The sequence below is a fragment of the Embiotoca jacksoni genome, unplaced genomic scaffold (genome assembly GCF_022577435.1).
Source record: "Embiotoca jacksoni isolate LCO1_2020_lvr unplaced genomic scaffold, fEmbJac1.0.p SCAF_7, whole genome shotgun sequence".
Classification (NCBI taxonomy): domain Eukaryota; kingdom Metazoa; phylum Chordata; class Actinopteri; family Embiotocidae; genus Embiotoca; species Embiotoca jacksoni.
In genome coordinates, this window is record NW_027185425.1 from 20,896,702 (window position 1) to 20,919,387 (window position 22,686).

At 48.2% G+C, this 22,686-nt stretch overlaps 2 protein-coding genes across 2 annotated transcripts; one reads left to right on the forward strand and one right to left on the reverse strand.

Moving 5' to 3' along the window:
- The first annotated feature begins 1,409 nt into the window (after nucleotides 1-1,409).
- On the forward strand, nucleotides 1,410-18,217 carry abcf1 (ATP-binding cassette, sub-family F (GCN20), member 1). Its single transcript, XM_069177035.1, has 25 exons — nucleotides 1,410-1,593; nucleotides 2,856-2,902; nucleotides 3,861-3,938; nucleotides 4,458-4,584; nucleotides 4,672-4,703; nucleotides 4,798-4,875; nucleotides 6,539-6,592; nucleotides 6,676-6,765; nucleotides 6,837-6,929; nucleotides 7,312-7,434; nucleotides 7,606-7,706; nucleotides 7,863-7,948; nucleotides 8,221-8,360; nucleotides 8,636-8,784; nucleotides 10,174-10,257; nucleotides 11,305-11,429; nucleotides 12,655-12,767; nucleotides 13,363-13,537; nucleotides 15,120-15,194; nucleotides 15,680-15,750; nucleotides 15,836-15,868; nucleotides 16,723-16,891; nucleotides 17,232-17,296; nucleotides 17,371-17,443; nucleotides 17,861-18,217. The coding sequence occupies exons 1-25, from the start codon at nucleotides 1,533-1,535 to the stop codon at nucleotides 18,025-18,027; spliced, it is 2,409 nt and encodes an 802-aa protein (XP_069033136.1). The 5' UTR covers nucleotides 1,410-1,532; the 3' UTR covers nucleotides 18,028-18,217.
- On the reverse strand, nucleotides 18,188-21,985 carry mrps18b (mitochondrial ribosomal protein S18B). The gene is made up of 7 exons (XM_069177036.1): nucleotides 21,719-21,985; nucleotides 21,377-21,533; nucleotides 21,208-21,305; nucleotides 20,504-20,572; nucleotides 19,709-19,775; nucleotides 19,556-19,615; nucleotides 18,188-18,491 (listed from the first exon to the last, which is right to left on the reverse strand). Exons 1-7 carry the CDS (start codon nucleotides 21,869-21,871, stop codon nucleotides 18,295-18,297), a joined length of 801 nt encoding a protein of 266 aa, XP_069033137.1. The 5' UTR covers nucleotides 21,872-21,985; the 3' UTR covers nucleotides 18,188-18,294.
- Between the last annotated feature and the right edge of the window lie 701 nt (nucleotides 21,986-22,686).

Here is a 22,686-nt window from a genome sequence, read left to right on the forward strand (position 1 = left end):
AGGAAGATGAGCTAGAACATCAACATGTCACCTGTTAAATCTGTTTGAGGAACACATCCTGTGATCAGCTGTCCTGATGGGAAACTTCCACCTGATCACCCTGATTGATCTGATTGATCTGATTGATCTGATTGATCTGAGTGTTGCAGAGCACCCAGCTGGACCATTGTCAGATAAACTGTAGGACATATACAGCAGAGGAAGACACTCAGTATACAGGACTGATGACAGAGGAGACGCTGGAGGAGGAACCAGCAACAGAAAGATGAAGGAACTTTACATAAAAACTTTTGTACAAATCTTCTGCACACATTTGTGTTTTAAATACACAAAGTCTGAAATTACTGCAGAATAAGATCACAAAGGTCAACTGACTGGAAATCTGCTAACGAACATGTTCAACGAGTAGAAACCACAGATAACAAAGCCTCTGTAACACGAAGGGTGCAGTATTCACTGGAGACCTCCCAACACCTCCTTTCACCTCCCTCCACCTCCCTTCACCTCCCTCCACCTCCTTTCACCTCCCTCCACCTCCCTCCACCTCCATTCACCTCCCTCCACCTCCTTTCACCTCCCTCCACCTCCCTCCACCTCCCTTCACCTCCCTCCACCCTCCATTCACCTCCCTTCACCTCCCTTCACCTCCCTCCACCCTCCATTCACCTCCCTTCACCTCCCTCCACCTCCCTTCAATTCCCTTCACCTCCCTCCACCCTCCATTCACCTCCCTTCACCTCCCTCCACCCTCCCAACTTCCATCGTGAGCACTAAACCCTCCTGGACCGAACTGAATTCACGTGTTTTCAGGTATAGTGTTTGACAGAAGAGAGAATCTTCAGGATCGGTATTGTCAACACTGCTGAGTCATTCTGTCCTGTGGGAGCAGTGTGAAACCGAGCTCAGAGGATTTGGACAGACAAGAAACATCAGAGTACAAAGTGTAGGTGAAAGGAACACAGTCCTGCATTCCCATGTTCAGCATCTCCTCCCTGATTATTTATGATGTCATCAGTCACACAATGTACAGGAAAGCCTGCAGAAGAAGTCTGAGCAGGGACCTGACAACACAAAACTACATAGAGCCATCAGACACACTGCACAGTGAGGAAAACTCCACTGAGTAAAGCTGAGGGTCAAACATACAAGAAGTACGGTGGGGAAAAAATTAAATGAACTTTTGCACTATGGACCCGTATTTGCACTACATTGTACTTATATATACTGCAGTCAAGCATCACTATGGTTGTTGTCTGTTTTATTGTTTTTTTATTGTGACATAATTATACTTTTCTTGTTTTAGAGTTCATCCAGAGGATTTATTCTGCTCATCTGTTCCGTACTCCTGTCCGGTAGGTGGCGGTAATGCACCTGCAACATAGCTGCCAACCGCCAATCAAACCAGAAGAAGAAAAAGAAGCTCCTCACGTCATCATTGGGCCGCATGATATGTTTGGCTATTAGAGCTTCCAGGAGAGTTTAAGACGTAATTTTGTCCCCGTTAGTTCCAGACAGCCGCAGATAAAGCCGAGATGCCCAAGAAAGTGAAAGAAGAGGTGCAGTGGGTGGACGATGAAGCGGCTCCGGCAGCCGGTGAGATAACACAGCAGAGTGTTAGCAGCTAGCAGCAGGCTAACAGCACTACAGCTAAAGACCGAGCAGCCGGTCAGACCAACCTCCATTCAAAATGTGCATGTTTCCTGTTAAACTGCCTGTCGGCAGCAGCGTGGGTCTCATCAGTGACTCTGTCAGGGATCCTGAGCATCTTCTGACGGATTCGGGTCTGAACTGTTCCCCCTGCAGGCTTTAGTTTCAGAAAAAGATCAACTTCAGTCAGCTGGTCATGTTTTAAACACTGTGATGAAGTCATGAAGAGGCTGACTGACCTGTCTGTTATCTAACCATCCAGTCTGAACCCATGGAACACACTACCTGGATGTACCAGCTTCACTTTAGTGCAGTCTGCAGACATGTCTGAAACACATATCTGTTACATGTATAATGAAGTTTCTGTTACATGTCTAATGAAGTTTTGTTACATGTCTGCTACATGTCTGTTACATGTCTCTTACATGTCTGTTACATGTCTCTTACATGTCTGCTACATGTCTGCTAAATGTCTCTTACATGTCTGTTACATGTCTGTTACATGTCTGCTACATGTCTGCTAAATGTCTGTTACATGTCTGTTACATGTCTCTTACATGTCTGTTACATGTCTCTTACATGTCTGCTACATGTCTGCTAAATGTCTCTTACATGTCTGTTACATGTCTGTTACATGTCTCTTACATGTCTGCTACATGTCTGCTAAATGTCTCTTACATGTCTGTTACATGTCTGCTACATGTCTGTTGCATGTCTGTTACATGTCTGCTAAATGTCTGTTACATGTCTGCTACATGTCTGTTACATGTCTGTTACATGTCTGCTAAATGTCTGTTACATGTCTGTTACATGTCTAATGAAGTTTTGTTACATGTCTCATGTCTGCTACATGTCTGCTAAATGTCTCTTACATGTCTGCTAAATGTATGTTACATGTCTGCTACATGTCTGTTACATGTGTGCTACATGTCTGTTACATGTCTCTTACATGTCTGCTACATGTCTGCTAAATGTCTCTTACATGTCTGCTAGATGTCTCTTACATGTCTGCTAAATGTCTGCTACATGTCTGTTACATGTCTCTTACATGTCTGCTAAATATCTGTTAAATGTCTGTTACATGTATGTTACATGTCTGTTATATGTCTGTTATATGTCTGTTACATGTCTGTTACATGTCTGCTACATACATGTCTGCTACATCACTCATGTTTCTGTGAAATTAAAAGTGTATTTTGTTTCAACAGATAAAACAGTGAAAAAGGGGAAGAAAGATAAAAAAGGGAAGAAAAGTGTGAGTACTAAACTTCTTACCAATCACAGACCATCCAACCAATCACAGCACATCCAACCAATCACAGACCATCCAACCAATAACACATCCAACCAATCACAGACCATCCAACCAATCACAGCACATCCAACCAATAACACATCCAACCAATCACAGCACATCCAACCAATAACACATCCAACCAATCACAGACCATCCAACCAATAACACATCCAACCAATCACAGACCATCCAACCAATAACACATCCAACCAATCACAGACCATCCAACCAATAACACATCCAACCAATCACAGGCCATCCAACCAATCACAGCACATCCAACCAATCACAGACCATCCAACCAATAACACATCCAACCAATCACAGACCATCCAACCAATCACAGCACATCCAACCAATCACAGCACATCCAACCAATCACAGACCATCCAACCAATCACAGGCCATCCAACCAATCACAGCACATCCAACCAATCACAGGCCATCCAACCAATCACAGCACATCCAACCAATCACACACCATCCAACCAATAACACATCCAACCAATCACAGACCATCCAACCAATAACACATCCAACCAATCACAGGCCATCCAACCAATCACAGCACATCCAACCAATCACAGACCATCCAACCAATAACACATCCAACCAATCACAGGCCATCCAACCAATCACAGCACATCCAACCAATCACAGCACATCCAACCAATCACAGACCATCCAACCAATCACAGGCCATCCAACCAATCACAGCACATCCAACCAATCACAGGCCATCCAACCAATCACAGCACATCCAACCAATCACAGACCATCCAACCAATAACACATCCAACCAATCACAGCACATCCAGCCAATCACAGACCATCCATCTGTTACACAGCTGGTCCTACAGGGGGTTCATCTGCGTTGCACTGTCTCTTAGTGTCTGCTCTCTCTGTTTCTCTGCAGTTCTTTGAGGAGCTCGCCACAGACAGCAAACTGGAGAAGGTTGATGAGGTCGCTGTGAAGGACACACAAGGAAAACAGGTGATAATACCTGTTCACATTAACACGTGTCCTGGGAGGTCCCATCACTGGTGGACAGCTCAAAGTCCACACACCTGAGATGCACCAAGGTCTGACCTGCTCGGGCCACAGTCAGCTGACCTGTCAGTCACCTATCACTCTGATCACACTGATCACTCTGATCAGATTGATCACACTGATTGATCACTCTGATTGATCACTGATCAAACTGATCACTCTGATTGATCACACTGATCACTATGATTGATCACATTGATCACTCATCACACTGATCACACTGATCACTCTGATTGATCACTCTGATCACTGATTGATTAATCTGATTAATCACACTGACCACTGTGATTGATCACTCTGATCACACTGATCACTCTGATTGATCACTGATCACAGTGATCACTCTGATTGATCACACTGATTGATCACTCGGATTCTCGTGCACACCGCTTCCACATTGATCCATCAAACGGATCACCTTCTGTCTGCGTGTGATATTTGAATTTAAAACTGTTGTTTCAGCCTCAGAAGAAGAAGAAAGACCGGCGGAAAGGAAAAGGAGGAGATGTAAATGAGGAAGAGGATGAAGACGTTATGCTGAAGCTGAAGAAGCTCTCAGTTCAAGCAAGTGATGAGGAAGATGAGGCAGGTATGAAGGTTGCAGTCTGCTGCCTGAAGTGAGCTTGTTCTTCTGTCACCTGCCTACAGTCAGTATTTCCTGTTCTTCTCTCCTCAGTATCTGCCCCCAGCAGAGGGAACAAGACGAAGGTGAGTAAGTCTTCCTATTACTATTACTTACCATGGGCCCCCACCCTCCTGAGACTACATAGTGACAGTATAAAACATCTGCGCTGTCCCTCAGGGGGGGAACATCTTCTCTGCTCTCAGCCAAGGCCAGAGTGATGATGAGGAAGAGGATGAAGATAAACCTGCATCAAAGGTACAGTGTTGTATTTCACACACTCAGCAGAGTAAAGTGTTCACGCTTGTATCAGCAGAATACGTGTATCCATCATTACATCATCAGAAGTGTGAGCAGCCTGAAACAGTGGCAGAGATTTTTGATTTTAAACATGATGTTCAGACTGACTGCAGGTTTACTGAGAAACAGATTCTCTGCAGCAGCTCCACGGTGGAGCTCAGACTCTCTGCAGCAGCTCCACGGTGGAGCTCAGACTCTCTGCAGCAGCTCCACGGTGGAGCTCAGACTCTCTGCAGCAGCTCCACGGTGGAGCTCAGACTCTCTGCAGCAGCTCCACGGTGGAGCTCAGACTCTCTGCAGCAGCTCCACGGTGGAGCTCAGACTCTCTGCAGCAGCTCCACGGTGGAGCTCAGACTCTCTGCAGCAGCTCCACGGTGGAGCAGGGGCCCAAACATGAAGGAGCACTCAAACATCTGCTGTGGTTCTAAGACCGTAACACACACAAAGACACAGTGATAATCATTAAAGAAGTGTGTCTTCCTGCTCATCACCCTGAAACAGGCCGTAGATGGACAGTAGATAAATGATGAGCATGAACCCTGCCAGTCCTCCACCTGCTGCTCTGCCTCGCATCCAGCAGTCCTGGCAGAGTGTCCAACAACAGATCTACTGTCTCCATCAGCAGACTCTGGCTCCGGGGCTCTTGTGTCGGGATCATCCCGGCTGCCCCCCAGCTCTGAATGAGAACAATAGCATGCTGAGTTAGCAGTTGTCAGTGTGACGCTCGGTTTGGACCTGCTCAGCAGGTAGAAAAAAAACCTCATAGAGTACGAGTCATTAAACCTTAATGGATGATTTCCTCAGTGAACATCAGTCTACTACAGTGATGACAGACAGGAACCTGCTCAACTCATGACTGACCTTCTCAACAGCTCATCAGTCTGAGGGGTGATGAAGACCGTGCTGTTTAACTGATGACGAGCTGTGACATGTTGGTGATGCTACCTGCTGCATAACTCACCTCTCTGATCATTAAAGCAACACAGACCCAGATGTCAGCAGGATCAGTGGAGACACATGACAGCTGATTATTCGGATTATTGTTAGAGTGTTTCCTTCCTTCACCTCCTCAAAATATACTAAATATAAAATAAATTAATGAGACCGTAATGTCCCCGTTTCTCTGGAAGAAAACTGTTTGTTCATGCTGGAAACACTGAGCGTCGGTGCTGCCACACAACACGTCACTGAGCTGCTGGTTGTACATAGAGACCAGCAGGGGGAGCTGTTTCCCACACACCTCTGATCTAAGTCATACTTCCTGAAGCAGCTGTTCACCTGCTGCCTCATATCTCACCTGACAGGTGTGACCAGATCTCTGCTGAATGTCATCTGTCACAGGTCTTAATGTTGGGGCTGCCCGCTGTGTAATGTCCATCACTCATATCTGTCCTCTGTCCTATCACCTCACTCATATGTCCTCTGTCCTCATCTGTGTCCCCTGACTTCTGTCCTCTGACTCCGCCCACCTCTGTCCCTTCACTGACTCTCAGTCAGTAGAAGGATGTGTGTTCCTGAGTGTGACGGAAGAGGATGATGAGGCTGAAACATTCAGAGCATCAGCCTTAAATAACGTGTTTAATCAGAGGTATTTGTTTAATGATTTTAAAATCTTTGTTAGTCATCACAGAATGATGAAGATGAGAAGCCGAAGAAGAGGAAGGAGCAGCAGAAGGTAAGAGGCGAGCACTGCAGTGGTCTTCCTCCCTGATCTTCATCTGCTCCAGGTGACCTCACTGTGTCTGACTACTCTCGTAGAAAGGAAAAGCTTCTGAGCGCTCCCGCAGCGCTGAGGCCGAGGAGGATGAGGAGGAGGAGGAGGACAGTGATGGAGGGGACATGATGATGGTAGGTGTGTCCTCCACAGTGCTGTCTCCTCTCTGCTGTGGGTCTGTGTGTTCACCTGTCTGTCTCCTCAGAGTGCTGAAGACGTGATCGCAGAGCAGAACCAGCAGGAGGACGACCCTTACGCCAACCTCAGCAAGAAGGAGAAGAAGAAGAAGAAGAAGCAGGTAACCTGGGGGACACATCAGGAGGATGTCCTGCTGGGTCAGACTAACTGCTGGTACCAGAGACAGACTAACTGCTGGTACCAGACGCAGACGTGTGGTGGGCGGGCCTTTACAGGATCAACCAGGAAATACACATTCCTATTCATATTCCTATTCCTTTTACAGCAATATTAAAAGGCCCCTAGGGGCCACAGCACCCCCTGTAGGACCAGCTGTGTAACAAATGGATGTGATGTGATTGGCTGGATGTGTTATTGGTTGTATGTGCTGTGATTGACAGGATGTGCTGTGATTGGTTTAATGTGCTGTGCTGTGATTGGTTGAATGGTCTGTGATGGTTGGATGTGCTGTACTGTGATTGGTTCCTCTGTCCCCCCGGCAGATGGAGTATGAGCGTCAGGTGGCCAGTGTCCGCGCTCAGAACGCGTTAGAGGGAGACTTCTCCATCTCTCAGGCTGAGATGTCATCCAGACAGGCCATGCTGGAGAACGCCTCTGATATCAAGGTGACGCACTTCATGATGATCTTCTCCTCCAGTATCAACCACAATGAACTCATGTTGTTATTGAGAAGATTTGTTCTGATGAGCTCTGAGCTCTTGTCAGCCAATGAGGAAGCAGCTTCCTGTGGTTCAGGACCAGTGTCTGTTATTGAACGTCTGTCCGCTGTCTTCCAGCTGGAGAGGTTCAGCATCTCTGCTCACGGCAAGGAGCTCTTCGTCAACGCTGACCTCCTGATCGTGGCGGGAAGAAGATACGGTTTGGTTGGACCAAATGGGTAAATGTCTCTACACACACACACACACACACACACACACACACACACACACACACACACACACACACACACACACACACGTCCCCCAGTCTGCAGGTGTCTTCATGTCCCTCTGATGTCTGCTGCACTTCTTCTTCGTCTGTGGTCTTGTTGCAGTAAAGGGAAGACCACCTTACTGAAGCACATCGCCAACAGAGCTCTGAGTATTCCCCCCAACATCGACGTGCTGCTGTGTGAGCAGGGTGAGCTGTCTCACACTGTCCCCATCATCTGTCTGTCTCACACTGTGTCTCCATCACCTGTCTGTCTCTGTCACCCGTCTGTCTCCGTGTCCTGACTCCTGTCTCTGTCAACTATCGGTCTCCGTGTCCTGCCTCATGTGTCCGTGTCCTGCCTCCTGTGTCCGTGTCCTGCCTCCTGTCTCTGTGTCCTGTCTCTGTGTCCTGCCTCCTGTCTCTGTGTCCTGCCTCCTGTCTCCATGTCCTGACCTCTGTCTCCGTCCTGTCCTCTGTAGAGGTGGTAGCTGACGACACCCCGGCGGTGCAGGCGGTGCTGAAGGCGGACACTCGCCGCCTGAAGCTGCTGGAGGAGGAGAAGCGGCTGCAGGCTCGTCTGGAGAAGGGAGAAGACAGCGTGGCCGAGAGGCTGGACAAGGTGAGTCTTCAGTGTCCCTTGAATACAAAGGACACGATCAGCGTGGTGAAGAACAAGACGAACCGAGAGAAGAGAAGTAGTGAAAAACTGAACAATAATCAGCTCAGTGAAGACAGAGCAGCTGCAGGACATCCATGATGATGTCACTGTCTGGTGGACGTGTCAGTGTGGAACGTCACTGAAAGGACGATGAGACCAACGCTGATGTTAAAGAGGAGTGTCCACCTGCAGTCTGTCTGACCTCTGACCTCGGTGTTCCTCCTCCTCCTCCTCAGGTGTACGAGGAGCTGAGAGCCATCGGAGCTGCAGCAGCTGAGGCCAAAGCCCGGAGGATCCTGGCCGGTCTGTCGTTCACTCCTGAGATGCAGAACCGACCCACCAAGAGGTTCTCTGGGGGCTGGAGGATGAGAGTATCTCTGGCCAGGTACACACTATCACACACACACACACACACACCGTCACACTCTGTAACACCCCGTCAAACACACACACACACACACACACACCGTCACACATTATCACACACACCGTCACACATTATCACACACATCACACACTATCACACACACACCGTCACACACTATCACACACACATCACACACTATCACACACGCCGTCACACACGCGTCACACTATCACACACGCACCATCACACACTATCACACATGCCGTCACACACACACACACACACACTATTACACCATCACATACACTATCACACCGTAACACACCGTCACACACCATCACACACACACACACACACACACCATGAGACTATCACACACGCCGTCACACACTATCACACACACCGTCACACACACCATGACACCATCTCACACACACACTATCACACACACATCACACACCGTCACACACTATCACACACACCGTCACACACATCACACACTATCACACACACCGTCACACACATCACGACACTATCACACACACTATCACACGCACCGTCACACACACACCATCGCACACACACACCATGACACCATCACACACACCATCACACCCCGTCACACACATCATCACTCACCGTCACACACATCACACACTATCACACGCCGTCACACACACCGTCACACACACACGTCACACTATCACACACGCACCATCACACACTATCACACATGCCGTCACACACCATCACACACACACCGTAACACCCCATCACACACACACACACACACACACACACACACACACACACACACACACACACACACTATCACACTGTAATACACCATCACACACACACACCATCATACACACACCATGAGACTATCACACACACCGTCACACACCATTACACACTATTACACCATCACACACACTATCACACACTATCACACCGTAACACACCATCACACACACACACACACACACACACACACACACACACACACCATCATACACACACCATGAGACTATCACACACGCCGTCACACACACACACACACACGCACACCATCACACCCCGTCACACACACACACACACACACACACACACACACACACACACCCCGTCACACACATCATCATCACACACATACACACACACACACACCATGACACTATCACACACACGCACCATGACACCATCACAACATCACACATACACCATGACACTATCACACACACACACCGTCACACACACCGTCACACACCATCACACCCCATCACACACTATCACACACCATCCCACACCATCACGCCATCACACACCGTCACACAGCCGGGTGCAGCAGCCTGAACCGGTCCTCCGTCGGTTCTCCTCCACTCAGCCCTCCCCTCTGTCCCACAGAGCTCTGTTCATGGAGCCCACTCTGCTGATGCTGGATGAACCCACCAACCACCTGGACCTGAACGCCGTCATCTGGCTCAACAAGTACGAACACACCGCTCATTATTCCAGGACGGCGTCTTTACATCTGCTTTAACATCGGGAGGGAGTGTTGTTGGAGTCAGAGGGCCGTTCACTCTGCAGTGACCTGATCCAGGTCCTCTGTGTCCTCAGTGTCCTCCTGTCTGTCCTGCAGCTGCTCCTCAGTGTGGACAGACTCAGTGTAGTCCTCTCTGTTACCTGCTCTTTCCTGCACCCTGCAGGTCTGTCAGTGAACTGTCTCCTCATGGAGAGCTTGTAAAAGGTCTTCTTTCTCCATCAGTAGGAGTTATTGAGTGTGGACTGATGACAGATTGTTTAAAATTTCAAATTGACATCACAGAGGTGAAGCAGGCTGATAACTACTTGAACCCTCTGCACATACATGTTCTAAACAACAACAGTGAATCACACCAGGTCAGACTGGGACAGCTGCAGGAAGGTGGAGGTGTTTATTGAGGGAGGTGGGCTCTGTGTTGAACACAGCTTTATCCCTCACACATGGTCACAGTCCTGCAGAGTCAGCACAGGAGCTCGTCTCCTCATGTGATCCAACACAACTGATCTCAGTAGGTTGTTTTGTTTTGTTTTGTGTTTCTCATCACTCATTAATGTGGCTGCAAAGAAGATTTAAACTGTAAAACATGGATGGTTCGCACACACACCTTCAGTCTCCCAGCACAGAAGATTGATACAGTATGTAGATGGACACGTGAGGTGATATCACCAGTTCAGTGTCTGTCAGAAATATGAAATATGGTCACAGTCTGTCCTTTTGTTGGACTGGAATTGTTGAATTATTGAGTTATGGCCACAAACATGTTTTGTGAGATCACGGAGACCTTTGACCATCAGTTTTGATGAAGGAGTTGTTTAGATGTATTGTTGAGAAGGTCACATCCAGGCAGCCTGTAAACCTCTGTCTGTGGTTACCTCTGGTGCTGACACAAAAACAGGAGATTATTTGTTCTGGTGTTTTAGTGCTCGTCTGCTGGATTAATATGGTTAATGATTCTCTGATATGTCCATGTAACTTCTCGTCTCCTCTCACAGCTACCTTCAAGGCTGGAAGAAGACTCTGCTCATCGTGTCCCACGACCAGAGTTTCCTGGATGAAGTGTGTACAGATATTGTCCACCTGGACTACCAGAAGCTCTTCTACTACAGAGGGAACTACTGTACGTATCCACCGGCTGCTCCTCTTTGTACTGATGACGGTTCCTTTACGCTGAGCAGGAACATCTCCTCCTGAAGTTCAACCTGGAGAGCATTACATTTCTTTATCTTTTATCCAAAGCGACTTACAACATACCGATGGTACACCATCGGGAGCAACTTAGGGTTCAGTGTCTTGCTCAAGGACACTTAGGCGTGTGGACAGGAGGAGCTGGGATTGAACCACCAACTTTCTGATTAGTGTGCAACCCACTCTACCGACTGAGCTACAGCTCTCTACTCAGAGTAGCTCTGTTTCATGTCAAATGGACCCTCCAGAATTTCATAGCATTTTTCTGTAATTGTAGAGATCTAAAATGTTGATTTTGCGTCAGATTTCCCAAAAAATATTGATGTAATCAGAGAACATCCAGCTTAAAGTGAGTTTTTTGCGTAAAGTTGTGGGAATTCGAACAAAATTGCAAGTTGAGAAAGAAAAACGCTTTTTTTTTTTTTTAAACACTACCTGATAAAGGAATAAATCTGTATTCAATTCCTGTGATAATAATCATGCTGCACATCACAGAAATATTTTAGTTCTAATCTTTTTTATGTATCTATTGAATTTAGAGAACCATGGCGATAAAAGTTCCTAAAAGGTCCTAAAAGCTGCGTATGTTTCCAGAACAGACGGTCTGTGACTGGAATATAGAAACAAGGACTACATCAGCTGTCAAAATAAGAGCTTTAGATGTTGTTTAATTCATGTTCATTCAACACATAGACCTGCTGGATGAAACAAACAAAAAGACGTCTCTGACAACTGGACGTGTGGAGAAAACTCATTTAATATGATATGTAATATGGAATCACTTCCACCACTTCCAGGTGTCATATAAACACACAGAGAGTGGAAGACAGAGCAGCAGTGCATCATTGGAGATCTCCCAGCAGCACACATGTAGGATGGTTCAGGGTCACTGAGCAGCTCAGGACCTGACGGGGACCGGACCCGTCACGTTCCTGATTCAGACAGTTCCACGCTTCATATGTGGGTTAAAGGACATACCTGGTCCAACAGAACTCCACGGTCCCTCAGTGTCCTCCGTGGTTCAGACCGTCATTAAAGTGAACAGTTGGAATAAATCCTATGTGAATGAGTGACTCACTGAGCTGATGAATGATGTGAAACCTGCAGCTCGGACTTCCTGGTGAAGAAACCCATCTGACCTTCTGTTTCTCCTTCAGTGACCTTCAAGAAAATGTATGTTCAGAAGCAGAAGGAGCTGCAGAAACAGTACGACAAGCAGGAGAAGAAACTCAAGGAGCTGAAGGCCGGCGGCAAGTCCACCAAACAGGCTGTGAGTATGCTGGTCCTCCTAGACCCAGTCCCGTATCTGTAGAGGGGGACCCAGTCCAGTATCTGTAGAGGGGGACCCAGTCCAGTATCTTGGAGGGGGACCTAGTCCAGTATCTGTAGAGGGGGACCCAGGGGGACCCAGTCCAGTATCTGTAGAGGGGGACCCAGTCCGGTATCTTGGAGGGGGACCTAGTCCAGTATCTGTAGAGGGGGACCCAGGGGGACCCAGTCCAGTATCTGTGGAGGGGGACCCAGTCCGGTATCTGTAGAGGGGGACCTCGTCCAGTGTCTGTAGAGGGGGATCCAGGGGGACCCAGTCCAGTATCTTGGAGGGGGACCCAGTCCGGTATCTGTAGAGGGGGACCTCGTCCAGTGTCTGTAGAGGGGGATCCAGGGGGACCCAGTCCAGTATCTTGGAGGGGGACCCAGTAACCTGACTTTATAAAACCAGTCCAGTAGTTTAACCAGCAGCATCAGTTCATGGCCCCTCTTCATGTCTTTCAGTATGGACTGAAGACGAGCTGTGTGTCCATGTGACCGTCCCCAGTGGACAGCGATGCACTTATTGAGACAGCAGTTTGTTTGAAATGTTTCAGGAGAAGCAGACGAAGGAGGCTCTGACCCGAAAGCAGCAGAAGGGCAAGAAGAAGGGGCCTCAGGAGGAGGAGAGCCAGGACGCCACGGAGCTGCTGAAGAGGCCCAAAGAGTACACCGTCAAGTTCACCTTCCCCAACCCCCCCCCGCTGTCTCCACCCATCCTGGGCCTACACAGTAAGAACACGTAGACATCAACCGTCATACATGATGGAGGCAACGGCGTCCATCACCGTGGACACATCGTGACATCATCAGCAAATATAACTGCTTCTCTTCTGTAGCTTTTAAAAAGTGTATTTCTACAGTGACGTGGAGAGATGAGAAGCAGACAGGAAGTGACCGTCACTAACACTCAGCACACAAATTTATTATTTTTCTCCTTATCAATCTTCAGTCGATAAAAGTGAAAACATATCTACAGAGAAGGAAGAAGTGAGAGAGGACATGGACAGAAGAATCCAGAGCTCCTGAGGCAGGACGGACGGAGGGACGGACCTCCGTCCTCCTGGAGGGGACTCATCCAGTTGTGATGGATGTGGTTCCTCCTCCGTCAGGTCTGATGGGGGCTCAGAACCTCTCCGCTCCATCAGAGGTGGTGGTTCATGTCAGGCTGAACCCTCCTGTGTGCTCAGGGTCACTTGGTTTCATTCACCAACTGCTCTGAAGAAGAAACTCCTTTTGCACAGTTGGTTATAAAGATCCTGACACTCACTGAGGTTTCCTTATTTTAGACTTTTTCTTTGGAAACAGCCAAATCTGCACACTGACATCACACACTCATCTGACTGGGACATGTTTGTGAAGACGAACTGCTTATTGTGTTACGGGCTGCGAGCTGCTGGTTCTTTATAGATTATCGTTCTCCTGATACAAACAGCCTCGTGTCCTTTTATGGGCGTCAGCAGGATGTTTATCCTGACTAGGAGATTCATCAGTACAGGAACATAAAAAGATAAAGAACACGTTGTGAATATGACCAAGAATTTTCTAAAGAACTAATCTGAAGGAGATGTTGGTGAATGAGGCCCTCTGTCCTGTTGGAAGCTGAACCTTCAGTCAGTCGGAACTTTGCATTCAGCTCTCAATCAGCCCTCATCAGTGATGAGCACCACCTAGTGTCCTCCAGACAGAACTGAGGGCAAACAGTTCAGCCGTTCCTCCCAGTCTCTCAGGCCTGTTGTGGATTTTTTACAAACTCCTCCAGGAGTCAGGAGGGGAGCTGCTGTAAGGCCCGAAGGCCCAAAGGCCATAGTTCTTCTGGACCTGTGTCCCACCTCCGCACAGGACCTCTGAGCTCAGCCTGACCCACCCTCAGGCTGTCGGCTTCTTACCCACTGTGAGGCCCGCTGGAGGAGGAGTCCTGGTTGTTCCAGACCTCCTCCATGTCAGCAGCCCTGAGCCTGAACACCTCGTCTGTCTCCGACAGGCAGACTGGGGTTCTGATCCAGACAGCTGTGAATGCACCACCACCTCCAGTCTCAAACATGAAGAGGAACAGGAGGCGGCTGAGCACGTGTTCATGTTCTATTTGTTTTTTGGTTGTTATTATGGGATGCTGATTGTAGACTGATGAGGGGAAATGAGTTGAAACCATTTTAGCATGAAGCTGCAACACGAGCAAATGTGACAACAGTTCTGAGTGCACTGCTCCATGTGTGGATGGAGTTATCTTCAGGAACAAACAGCAGCCTGTTGCATAGTCCTGTTGCTGACTTCCTCCTCTTCCTCCTCTTCCTCCTCTTCCTCCTCTTCCCAGCTGTTGACTTTGCATATGAAAGTCAGAAGCCCCTCTTCAAAAACGTGGACTTTGGAATCGACATGGACTCGAGGAGTAAGTGAGCTGCAGACAGACAAGAGGCGTGTTACCTTCATGTTCTAACATGGATGTTCTAACATGGACGTTCTAACATGGACGTTCTAACATGAATGTTCTAACGTGAATGTTCTAACATGAATGTTCTAACGTGGATGTTCTAACGTGAATGTTCTAACGTGGATGTTCTAACATGAATGTTCTAACGTGGATGTTCTAACGTGGATGTTCTAACGTGGATGTTCTAACATGAATGTTCTAACATGGATGTTCTAACATGGACGTTCTAACATGGACGTTCTAACGTGGATGTTCTAACGTGAATGTTCTAACATGGATGTTCTAACATGGACGTTCTAACATGGACGTTCTAACGTGAATGTTCTAACGTGGATGTTCTAACATGAATGTTCTAACGTGGATGTTCTAACGTGGATGTTCTAACATGAACGTCTCTTCTGCTTCATGTGTGACGTGTGTTTCCTCTCTTCTCCTTCCTACAGTTTGTATAGTCGGACCGAACGGTGTTGGGAAGAGTACCCTGCTGTTGCTGCTCACTGGCAAACTAAATCCTGTAAGGAAGGCGATGTGCAAATACCAGTTCAAATATTCCAACAATATATTTACTCTGCTGAGATAACTGCATGTTTCTTTTTCAGACTAAAGGGGAAATGAGGAAGAACCATCGGCTGGTGAGTAACTTACTGCTGATGTTTGACTATTAAAATACAAAATATGCACTATTAACCGATATGCTCGCACACTGTCACTCTGTCCTGTGGGCCGGGCCACTGGACCTGGCTGTGGTTCCATTTATCTTTTTGTCCCTGAAGTACTGCTGCAGAGGCTCCAGGTGTCCTTTGGTCCCTGAGGTCCTGCCGCAGAGGCTCCAGGTATCCTTTGGTCCTTGAGGTCCTGGTGCAGTGGCTCCAGGTGTCCTTTGGTCCCTGAGGTCCTGGTGCAGTGGCTCCAGGTGTCCTTTGGTCCCTGAGGTCCTGGTGCAGTGGCTCCAGGTGTCCTTTGGTCCTTGAGGTCCTGCTGCAGTGGCTCCAGGCGTCCTTTGGTCCCTGAGGTCCTGGTGCAGTGGCTCCAGGTGTCCTTTGGTCCCTGAGGTCCTGGTGCAGTGGCTCCAGGTGTCCTTTGGTCCTTGAGGTCCTGCTGCAGTGGCTCCAGGCGTCCTTTGGTCCCTGAGGTCCTGGTGCAGTGGCTCCAGGTGTCCTTTGGTCCCTGAGGTCCTGGTGCAGTGGCTCCAGGTGTCCTTTGGTCCTTGAGGTCCTGCTGCAGTGGCTCCAGGCGTCCTTTGGTCCCTGAGGTCCTGGTGCAGTGGCTCCAGGTGTCCTTTGGTCCCTGAGGTCCTGGTGCAGTGGCTCCAGGTGTCCTTTGGTCCTTGAGGTCCTGCTGCAGTGGCTCCAGGCGTCCTTTGGTCCCTGAGGTCCTGGTGCAGTGGCTCCAGGTGTCCTTTGGTCCCTGAGGTCCTGGTGCAGTGGCTCCAGAGTGCTCGTCAGGTCACCATAAAGGAAGGCTCGTGTTTTTTTTCTGCCTACAGAAAGTGGGCTTCTTCAACCAGCAGTATGCTGATCAGCTCAACATGGAGGAGACGGCTACAGAGTACCTGATGAGGAACTTCAACCTTCCCTACCAGGACGGCAGGAAGTGCCTTGGACGTTTTGGCCTGGAGAGCCACGCCCACACCATCCAGATCTCCAAACTTTCTGGTACGAACCTGAACTACATTTTGGTTACTGGAGGCCTTCTTTTGTCCATCCGTATGATTAGATTTTGGCGGTCAAAGGTCACCGTGACCGGAGACGGTGCTGATTGTGCAGATCTTCTGTGTGTCGGGTTGAACATGTGTATGAAGCATCCACCTTTTACAATCTGTAGCTTCTTTGCAGCAACATCCATATTTGAAGCATTGTCTGTTGTGATGGCAACAACTATGTGTTCTATTAGAACCAGATTCATTAAGTCTTCACTACAGATGTTATGAGTCTGGACAGATAGCTAACTGGTGGAGAAGTTCTGGTGTAACAGCGTCTCATTCGTCTCCCACAGGCGGACAGAAGGCCCGAGTGGTGTTTGCTGAACTGTCCTGTCGTCAGCCTGATGTTCTGATCCTGGTAAGAACCCCACAGCCGGCTGTCCTCCCAGAGGATGGAGGACTTCACGGACTCATTGTCTTTTTCTCTCACAGGATGAACCCACCAACAACTTGGACATCGAGTCCATCGATGCTTTATCAGAGGCCATCAATGAATACAAAGGAGGTGAGATGGATTCAGACTGTTTCTGTTATGTTTTATAAACCAAGTGCTCGTTAGCGAAGAACTTTATACAGAATGAACGGGACTGTCAGGAAACGCTTCACATGCACTCAACAAATAAATACCCTCCTGTTTTACACTTACATCTCACCTCAGTCCACTAACTGTCATCCATCTCTTTAGTGTAAACCAAGATGGCCTCTCTCTAAACTTTCAGTTGGATGAACTGATTAGATTTTGGTGGTAAAAAGGTCAAAGGTCACCACGACCTCACAAAACATTTGTTGGCCGTAACATGAGTTCATACGTAAATTAGGATTCAATGACACGTCTGCTGGATTGTTGTCATGGTGATTTGTCCTGAGTGAATGAGTGACGACCTGCTCAGCCGGTCACTGACTTCCTGTCCCTTCCTGTCAGCTGTGATCATCGTGAGTCACGACGCGCGGCTCATCCTGGAGACGCAGTGTCAGCTGTGGGTGGTGGAGGACTGCAGCATCAACCATATCGACGGAGACTTCGATGACTACAAGCGGGAGGTGCTGGAGGCTCTGGGAGAGACCATGGTCAACAAGGTCAACCCCTGATCAGAGTCCCCGTCACGTCTGAGGACGGGTCTCGTTACATGTTGGGTGTCCCTGTCCTCTGGACAGGAGCATCTTTCAGTTGGACAGACACTGCAGTGTTCATCCTCCCATCACGCTTTTCAAACATGGAGGCAGATCAAATGTCTTGAATAATGCTCGACTAATAAAATGAATCCATTTTTCATCATGAGCTTTATTGTAATTTGTTTTTATACAAGATGAGAATATGGACATATATGACCCAAACACACGAGTGTCCCTCTGCAGTCACTTTAAATAAGCCTTGTATGTCTTCCTGACTTTGGCCAATTCATTCTCGTCAGGCTGTATCTCGCCGTACCATTCATACCAGGCGCCACTGGACGTCACCGCTGGCCGAGGCGGGGTGGAGCCCACGGCATCATGGGAGTTAGAATAGTCCTCTCCTGAGAATTCAACGTAAGGAATCTGGAAGGGAAGTAAACCTGAAAGAGGAGAAAGAGGTCAAATCAGAATCATTCCTCAGGAACGTTTCTTTCATCATTTGAAGCCGGTCTTCTCCGAGGAGTCGGAACAGAACCATTCAGGTGGCTTCTTTACAGCGGTGACCTTTACAGCAGGTGTCTGTCACCCAGACAAAGTGATCAGCATGTCAGGTGGATGAGCAGCTGCTGCTGATTCTCCACATTTTCCCCAAAACATCTTTAACAGAGGCCCATTATTAATTATTACTGGCACATGCAGGATGTAAGGCCAGGAGACGTTCTGGATGATCTCAGGTCTGAACTGAAACACAGGTGACACCCAGCAAAGACAGCCACGGCTGCACAATGCATGCTGGGACATGTAGGCACTGCCAGAAGGAGAACTCAGGACTACTGTTTTCTCCGTCACTATAGCAACACTAAGGACTTTATGAATACCTTCAACACTGAGCAGACATCCACATAAAAAGTGGTGAATTTCTCCTTTAACACAGAATGAGCTTTAAAAGACCCACTATGTTGTACAGGACATTTCATCAGTCGTATCCGCTGCTACTACACAACGCTGCAGTATGTTCCAGAAGGAAACTTTAATATATGAGGGGTACAAAGACAAACTGTTCTCAGAGCAGCTGAGTCTCCAAACGACATATTAAAAAGGTCCATATTGAAAACATTCAGATTGCTTCTTTAAATAAAATAGCACAGCTCACATTCAACAGCAGGGCTGTTTGGACTTCTGTAAGTTTGTGATGTCACATGTCACCGTCCAACCTTTAATGTGGAAGATAACAGCGAGCTGTCATTCTGTCACAGATAACAATCTAGCAGACTGAAGAACACCTGTGGTTGGTCTGAGCATGTGTCGCTCAGAGAACAGTCAGCCAATCAGAAGAGAGCATCATTGATATCAATGAACCTTAAAGACACAGACACAAACAGCTGTTGTAGAGCTGCAGAGAGGAGATAAAAACTGGACTGAAATATATTTTAGTACTTAAAACCACAAAAATAAAATAAAGCAGAGAAGAGAAACATCTGGAGTCCCGCTGAGTGTGACTTACCGTGATCTCGGGCTATGTTGATGGCCTTGTTCAGGTTCTTCTGCTGTTTCATACACACACCTGGAGACAGGGGAACATCAGAGTCACCTGATGATGATGATGATGATGATGCTGCTTCACGCTATAATATGCTGTATGTGCAGGGTGCCTCACCGGTTCGTGTGGGGTCATACACCATCCCAGTGTGAGGACTGATGAACTGCTGCAGCAGCTTCACGTTCTATCATAGAACAGAGATGCAGACTGTGAGCAGCTTCACTGGAACATGCAAAACTTTCTGTAACCCTGAACACAGCTGATGAATCACACCTCTATTATCACTGGGAACTCCTGGAGCCTTCAGGATCATTGTTCAACCGGCCGACACGCTCACGCACTCAGTCTGTTCTGCTTTTCTATGGTTCCATGTGGAACTGGGCCACCATCTGTCTGTCTGAATATCCATCAAAACCACTGGGTTGCCATGACAACACACATACAAACACATTATATACATATTGTATGAGTATATATACACTAAGTCCATGGACTCATCTGATGTACACACCAGCCCACAGGGCAGACAGTGCAGGACTCTACATGTGAAGATGTATGATTCTCAACTAAATATCAGCAATGCCCCCTTTAGCTGTGATGGAAAGAATAAGAGCTTCATCCAGATGACTTGATAATAAAGTAATCATTAGTGGAGCCCTGACTGAAGGTCGGCAGATGGAAACCTGTTTGTTTATCAAATAACTTCAATGCAAATATATGATCGAAAAAATTAAGCAAATAAATGTTGTCAACATGAAAATACAGCAGGTCTACAGTCTTCAGTGGACTTTGTTTTCTAAAATCAGATCAATGACTCGTGCCTGGTTCAGAAAAAACCTGCAGACCCTGATGACTGATGGACCTCGGACCTCTGCAGGGTCCGTCAGACTCCATCATGTGGTTCCGACCCACCTGATGATGGATGATGACATTCGGATCCCGGCAGATTGGACAGGGGTTTCCACAGATCTTGTCACCTCTCTACACACAGAGAGTCCTGGTTATTACAGGTGACAGGTAGGAGGTTACAGAGCAGGTGAAGCAGGTGAAGCAGGTTACAGTGAGGGTGAAACAGGTTACAGTGGGGGTGAAGCAGGTTACAGGTGGGGGTGAAGCAGGTTACAGTGGGGGTGACGCAGGTTACAGTGGGGGTGAAGCAGGTGAAGCAGGTTACAGTGGAGGTGAAGCAGGTGACTGGGGGGGTAAAGCAGGTTACAGGTGGGGGTGAAGCAGGTCACAGTGGGGGTGAAGCAGGTTACAGTGGGGGTGACGCAGGTTACAGTGGGGGTGACGCAGGTTACAGGTGGGGGTGAAGCAGGTCACAAGTTGGGGTGAAGCAGGTTACAGTGGAGGTGAAGCAGGTTACAGGTGGGGGTGAAGCAGGTGAAGCAGGTTACAGGTGGGGGTGACGCAGGTTACAGGTGGGGGTGAAGCAGGTCACAAGTTGGGGTGAAGCAGGTTACAGGTGGGGGTGAAGCAGGTGAAGCAGGTTACAGTGGAGGTGAAGCAGGTTACAGGTGGGGGTGAAGCAGGTGAAGCAGGTTACAGGTGGGGGTAAAGCAGGTTACAGGTGGGGGTAAAGCAGGTTACAGTGGAGGTGCAGTAGGAAGATTTACAATGCAGGTCTTGCGGGTCTTCTGCGGGGGGATGCCTCCTTTGTGGTTCCTCCGGTATCCGGCCCACACCGCGCTGCTGCCGTACCTCTCGGTGTACTCTGCCAGGGAGAGGAACATGTCAGACCAACAGTCGGAGGGGTTCTGGTACTGGTTCCGGTCTTCTCAGTACCTTCACTCTCCAGGTAGTCCCAGGGGGACTCTTGGTACCGGGCCGCCGCCGCGATGGCCTGAGCGGCCGTCTGAGCCGCAGCCTCGTCCCGCAGGGCCGCTGCTGAGTGGAACCAGTGACCCGGGGGTCCAAACGGAGGGAGAGCCGCGCAGGTCCTCTGTAGACACAACACACTCACTGACACAACACCGGGACACCTCGCGGTCCGTGACACCGGAGCACGGACGTCACTCCCGGGAACCGGCTCGGTAGCCCCGGTTTCTTGTGACTTAACACGTAAACCCGTTCGTGCAGACTCGGTTACTCCGACGGGGGCAGTAACAGGAGGATTAAACGGTGTACCTGATACCGGTGAAGTCCGTGAGAAACTGGAGGCGACAGGCGGCACAAAGCCTTCACGACGATCTGCATGGCCGCCGCCATGTTTCTGTCCCGTGGGGTTGTAGGTGAAAAGTGAAAGACTATCCAGCTCTGTGTCAACATCAAATCAGACATACATCGTTCATGTTGTCTGTGAAACCAAACGCTGTACTTTTATCAATTTAAATCCGCTCTGTGAAGACCACTCTGAAGTTAACGTCCTCTCAGCATGGCGCATGCGTAGAAGGAGTGGGAACCGACAACTACAGGCAGACATTTATTATTATTATTATTATTATTATTATTATTATTATTATTATTATCACATCAGACACAGACGTCATGTTACAGTAACGGCCATCATTATAATGATCTGGGAAAGTCAAAGAAAGTGTGTGGAGGGCAGACATGTTGTGATCTGATCGGAGGGAGACGTTGAATAACGTCTGAGTTTAATAATACAGGATTTAACCAGCGGGGCTGGTAGGTTTTATAACACAGACAAGGGAGGACATGAGTTGTATATTTAGATCTAATCCCATTAGTCCACACACTCCAACACAACAGGTGGCGGTAGACGCCATCACAGCTGCTTGGTGATACACAGACAAGAGAAGAAGATGGCCCTGCATGTGACTAACGGATAAACCAGTCGCCATTTTGAGCAAATATTGTTAACTAAATTTATATATCAAAGGATCTGTACAACCCGGCTGAACCATCAAATTGTGTTAGTGCTTTTTGGCACCACCTTATTAATGCAAACATACTGCGCTTTAACGGTGAATAGAGTCAGTATTTCATGGCAACATTTTCCACAACGTGAGAAACGCCATTACGCCCTTCACTGGTTTCGAAGGTCGGTTGTCCGCCATTTTGTTCCAGCGAAAATGGAGCAAAAAACGCCTCTCGTGACGTAAAAAACGTCACGCAGTATAAAAGCCACGTCC